Below are 6,000 nucleotides of genomic sequence, written 5' to 3'. Positions count from 1 at the left end.
GTTTATTCACGACATAAGCGATTTACGTGAATAACTTCTGAACTACACATAGAGTTGATATTTTGTTTGGCAAATATTATTCAGGACATTGAGCTGGTCATTTTGAGTACTAGTGGTCCAGGGTACCTGTTTTCAAATTGAACTAACGCACGATTGAGTGCGTTTGTTTATTTGCGACATAAGCGATTTACGTGAATAACTTCTGAACTACACATACAGTTGATATTTTTTTTTGACAAGTATTGTTCAGGATATTGAGCTGGTCATTTTCAGTGCTAGTGGTCCAGGGTACCTCTATTCAAATTGAACTTACGTACGATTGAGTACGTTTGATTATGTGCGACATGAGCGATTTACGTGAATAACTTCTGAACTACACACAGAGTTGATATTTTTTTTGGCAAATATTATTCAAGACATTGAGCTGGTCATTTTGAGTGCTAGTAGTCCAGGGTACCTATTTTCAAATTGAACTTACGTACGATTGAGTGCGTTTGATTATGTGCGACATAAGCGATTTATGTGAATAACCCAGGACCACAAGTAGTCAAAATAAACATCTGAAAGTCCTGATCAAAATTTTACCCAAACAATATCCACTCTATGTATAATTCACCATGCATGGAAAATCTAATAGCTAACTAATAACTAATAGCTTACTGCCATACATGAAAATCGAATAACTAACTAATATCTAACAGCTAACTGCAGACTAACTTGAATCCGGTCGCATGGACCTGCTTTTGCATCAGGATTTTTCTGTGCTCCCAAAACACAACTTGTTGCAAATTTTGGGTGTTAAAAAAAATCTGCAAACATCCTGGTACTTGGCAGCGCATCCAAAAAACATCTGATTGTCAGTGTAGACGCCCGAATCAGGATGTCTGCGTCCAATCTGCATGTGGATGTCATACTGTGGAGGCTCGGAGAACCATTTTTTTTCCCTTTCCCCAGTCTCTCTCCTCTCTTCTCTCCTCTTTCCCCTCTGCCCCAGAAGTCAGAATGTCATATTTCCAACCAAATCCTGATCAGGAGGCAGTTCTGTGCGTTTCCATCCAGTTGCCGAAAAAATACAGATGCAGATAACTTGTGTCCAAGAGGGAATGACTACAGCAATGTACAAAGACCGCTGCATATTAGAAAGTAACACGTGTTATCACTACAACCGAGTAGCAGGGACGCTGTTCACAAGAGCGAACAATCTGAGGAAACAGCAATGCTAAAAACACCGTCTGTACTGCTCCACTAGATACTTATCCAGGTGTATAATGAGGCCCTCACTGTACAGGCAAAGAGCGGGAGCCATGACTGTGGGAAACGTATTTCTATTAAAAAAAAAGAGCCGTTCTGTGAGCCGGACTGCCCATCATGTGACTCCTGACTCCTCCCCTCCTGTGACCTCATCCCAGGTCCTGTGCGCACAGAACAGCCATATATGTGGTGTGCGGCTCTGCAGGTGGAGGTAGGTGCTGGAGATTCCCCATTACTGGGCGCAGGGGACATTAACCCCCTCAGTGCTGAGCCTGTGATAAATCTCTGTATGTGACTATAATGGGACTGTGTGTTATACCGGGGGCAGGACGGGGCCATGACTGGATGTAGTGATCATGTGACGCCGGTAACAGCTCCGGAGGTTTCTTACATGGGATCTTTATGATGTTACATAGTCATCTTCTCCCCATTCAGGTCCCTACAATATTGGATCCTCTCAGTGGAGATCTTCTATATAAGAGAATTCTCCTGAGTGACCCTACAAGGATGGATAGGGACAGGGACAAGATGGCGGAGAGGATATTACACCTCACCCTAGAGATCCTCTTCCGGCTTACTGGAGAGGTGAGAGATTCTGGTGACGTCACATTACATCATTCTTATCTATGGGAATAACAGATGGACAGAACTGGAGAGGTGAGGACTCTGGAAATGTCTGTAGTGAGGTTTATTAATGTGTCTCTCCATAACCAGGATTACACAGTAGTGAAGAAGACCTCTAGTGAGCGCTGTCAGGCCCCTGTGTCTGAGGGATGGGGAAGACCCCTGAGCCCAATCACGGGGCCTCCACCTCACCCCCTGATACATGAGGACATCAATGACCAGAAGATCCTAGAACTCACCTACAAGATGATTGAGCTGCTGACTGGAGAGGTGACACTGCTGGGAATGCTGGGACATTATACAGTAACGCTATGGAGGGATTGGGGGGATGACGGTATCATTGTATGTGTCAGGTTCCTATACGGTGTCAGGATGTCGCCGTCTATTTCTCCATGGAGGAGTGGGAGTATTTAGAAGGACACAAAGATCTGTACAAGGACGTGATGATGGAGGTTCCCCAGCCCCTCACATCACCAGGTAATAGACAGGACTAAATACACACGGCCTATAATTATCTGTATGTAAAGAATGAATTCAGTCCCTGTATGTGTTTCCTCCAGTTCTATCCAGTGAGAGAACAGCACCAGAGAGATGTCCCCGTCCTCTTCTTCCACAGGACTGTAAACAAGAAGATTTCGATGTTCCTCAGGATCATCAGGTATATGGAGAGAAGGTGTCATGAGGTCTCCCTTATGATGTGTATCAGGCTATGAAGGTCTTGTGTTCAGCCTTGTTTTATCCCCCAGTATTATACACTGAACTGACAATTTATTAGAAACACTGACACTTTCTTTACTGAAACTTACCTGTATAGAGAATACTAATAACTAATAATTTTTATACTAATAAAATATATTTTACTAATAATAATTTTTTTTTTTTATAGCGCTGACATATTCCGCAGCACTTTACATTATAGAGGGGACTTGTACAGACAATAGATATTACAGCATAGCAATAAACACAGATCAAAACAGATACCAAGAGGAATGAGGGCCCTGCTCGCAAGCTTACAATCTATGGGAAAAGGGGAGACACCAGAGGTGGATGGTAACAGAACATGATGCAAGGAACCGGATTATGGTTTAAGTTTTTTGAATGGGCCACACAGGGATAATTAGGTTAATGCGTTGAGGCGGTAGGCCAGTCTGAACAAATGCATTTTTAGGGCACGCTTAAAACTGTGGGGATTGGGGATTCGTATTAACCTGGGTAGTACATTCCAAAGAATTGGCGCAGCACGTGAAAAGTCTTGGAGACGGGAGTGTGAGGTTCTGGTTATTGAGGATGCTAACCTCAGGTCATTAGCAGAACGGAGAGCACGGGTAGGTTGGTAGGCGGAGACCAGTGAGGAGATGTAGGGTGGTGCTGAGCTATGGAGCGCTTTGTGCATAAGTTTGTACTGGATTCTGGAGTGGATGGGTAATCAGTGTAATGACTGGCTCAAGGTAGAGGCATCGGTGTAACGGTTGGTGAGGAATATGATCCTGGCTGCAGCATTCAGGACAGATTGGACAGGGGAGAGTTTGGTAAGAGGGAGGCCGATTAGTAGAGAGATACAATAGTCCAGACGAGAGTGAATAAGAGAAACAGTAAGAGATTTTGCAGAGTCGAAAGTAAGAAAAGGTCGAATTCTAGAAATGTTTTTGAGGTGCAGATAACAAGAGCGAGCCAGTGATCGGATGTGGGGGGTGAATGAAAGCTCGGAATCAAGGATGACCCCAAGGCAGCGGGCATGTTGCTTGGGAGTAATGGTGGAACCACACACGGAGATGGCAATGTCAGGCAAAGGTAGGTTAGTAGATGGAGAGAACACGGGGAGTTCAGTTTTTGACAGGTTCAGTTTCAGATAGAGGGAGGACATGATGTTAGAGACAGCAGTAAGACAAACACTGGTGTTTTCTAAAAAGGCAGGCGTGATATCAGGAGAAGAAGTGTATAATTGGGTGTCATCTGCATAGAGATGGTAATGGAACCCAAATCTACTGATTGTTTGTTCAATAAGGGCGGTATACAAAGAGAAGAGGAGGGGGCCTAGGACTGATCCTTGAGGAACCCCAACAGTAAGGGGAAGATGAGAGGAGGAGGAACCAGCAAAAGATACAGTGAAATAGTGGTCAAAGAAATAGGAGCGCTGGAGTCCTGGGTTCAAATCCCACCAAGGAAAAGATCTGCAAGGGGTTTGTATGTTCTCCCCGTGTTTGCGTGGGTTTCCTCCAGGTACTTCGGTTTCCTCCCACATTCCAAAGACATACTGAGAGGGAATTTAGATTGTGAGCCCCAAAGGGGACAGCAATGATAATGTTTGCAAACTGTAAATCGCTGCGGAATATGTTAGCTCTATGTAAAAATAAAGATTATTATTAACTAGCAAAAGATACAGTAAAAGAGCTGTCGAAGAGATAGGAGGAGAACCAGGAGAGAACGGTGTCCTTGATGCCGATGGAGCGGAGCATAGTGAGGAGGAGCTGATGATCCACAGTGTCGAATGCTGCAGAGAGAGCCAAGAGAATTAGCATGGAGTAGTGACCATTAGATTTAGCTGTTAGTAAATCATTAGAGACTTTAGTGAGGGCAGTTTCAGTAGAGTGTAAAGAGCGGAAACCAGATTTAAGAGGGTCGAGAAGAGAGTTATCTGAGAGATAGTGGGTAAGACGGGAGTGGACCAGGCGTTCGAGGAGTCTAGAGATGAAGGGAAGATTAGACACAGGTCTATAGTTAGTGGCACAGATTTGGTTGAGGGACGTTTTTTTAAGTTTTGGATGTATGATGGCATGCTTAAATGAGGAGGGAAAGATACCGGAAGAGAGAGAGGTTGAATATTTGTGTTAGGTGAAAGGTGACAGCAGGGGAATGGGACTGTAGGAGAAGTGACGGAATGGGGTGACTGGTGCAAGTGGCCGGGCGAGAAGATGCAATGAGCCTGATTACTTCTTTTGTGACTGGTTCAAAGTCAGAGAGTGATCTAGATGCAGTGGGGGAGGTAGGACAGTGCATGATATGAGGAGATTGGGAGATAATTTCCTGTCAGATATGGTCAATTTTTTCTTTGAAGTAGTTGGCCAGATCGTCAGCGTGGAGATCCGTGGTTGGGGCCTGCACTCTTGGGTTGAGTAGGGAATGAAAAGTGTCAAAGAGATGTTTAGGGTTATTAGACAGTGAGATGATGAGGGTGTTGAAATAGGTTTGTTTGGAGAGGTGAAGGGCACAGTTGTATGTTTTAAGCAAAAACTTAAAATGGATGAAATCTTCGGGTAGATTAGATTTTTTCCACAGGCGTTCGGTGCACCTGGAGCACCTCTGTAGGAAACGTGTTTGCAGCGTGTGCCATAGTTTTCACCGTCTGTGTCGAGTTGTTCTATGTATAGGAGGTTCAATTTCATCCAGGGCACTTTGCAGGGTTTCATTGTAATGCTTCAGTGCAGATTCAGGACATGAGAGGGAGGAGATAGGGACCAATGAGGACTGCAAGTTCTTCATAAGTTTCTGGGTGTTAATGGCCTGTATGTTTCTATAAGTGTGGAAAGTGAGGGCGACCTGAGCGGGATGGTAGTTCTTGATAGAGAATGAAAGAAGGTTGTGGTTAGAGAGCGGGAGAGGAGAGTTTGTGAAATCATCCACTGAGCAAAGCTGGGAGAAGACCAAGTCGAGGGAGTTTCCAGCTTCATGAGTTGAAGAGTTAGTATGCTGCGAGAGGCTGAAAGAGGAGGTTAGATCTTACTTTTTTCTCTCGTTAGCAATCAATCAGACTAAGTTGAGACAGCATGACACAATAAATGTAGTGAACAGATGGACAAATGTCCAGGCCTACATGGATCATAAACCACTTTGAGAAGTTAGTTCACCTCATAGCATAAAAGACAAACAGAGTAAGTTGTAATAACTAAATAGCATCATCTATGCAGCTAAGATGGATAACATTTGTGAACTCATGCAGGAATTGTGTGCAGTAGCTAGAATTATATACCATTAGAATATATTGCAGGAGATGAGACAGCAATCAGAGGTGGGAAGTTGTACCATTAGAATATATTGCAGGAGATGAGACAGCAATCAGAGGTGGTAAGTTGTACCATTAGAATATATTGCAGGAGATGAGACAGCAATCAGAGGTGGGAAGTTGTA

At 44.0% G+C, this 6,000-nt stretch overlaps 1 protein-coding gene across 2 annotated transcripts in view; it reads left to right on the top strand.

Moving 5' to 3' along the window:
• The first annotated feature begins 1,434 nt into the window (after window positions 1-1,434).
• The window catches only part of LOC143767214 (uncharacterized), a 29,481-nt gene continuing 24,915 nt past the window's right edge, over window positions 1,435-6,000 (top strand). The window contains exons 1-5 of one of the 2 annotated variants that reach the window (XM_077255360.1): window positions 1,435-1,462; window positions 1,687-1,836; window positions 1,966-2,145; window positions 2,229-2,352; window positions 2,436-2,533. In XM_077255360.1, the coding sequence (XP_077111475.1) occupies window positions 1,436-1,462; window positions 1,687-1,836; window positions 1,966-2,145; window positions 2,229-2,352; window positions 2,436-2,533 (579 nt within the window). In that variant the 5' untranslated portion in view covers window position 1,435. Of the gene's footprint in view, window positions 1,837-1,965; window positions 2,146-2,228; window positions 2,353-2,435; window positions 2,534-6,000 lie in introns of both variants that reach the window. The other variant, XM_077255361.1, reaches the window with a different exon arrangement.

This window comes from Ranitomeya variabilis, chromosome 4, assembly GCF_051348905.1.
Source record: "Ranitomeya variabilis isolate aRanVar5 chromosome 4, aRanVar5.hap1, whole genome shotgun sequence".
NCBI classification, from domain to species: domain Eukaryota; kingdom Metazoa; phylum Chordata; class Amphibia; order Anura; family Dendrobatidae; genus Ranitomeya; species Ranitomeya variabilis.
The sequence above is the reverse complement of the archived record's forward strand: the minus strand, read 5'-3'. Positions and strand labels throughout refer to the sequence as shown.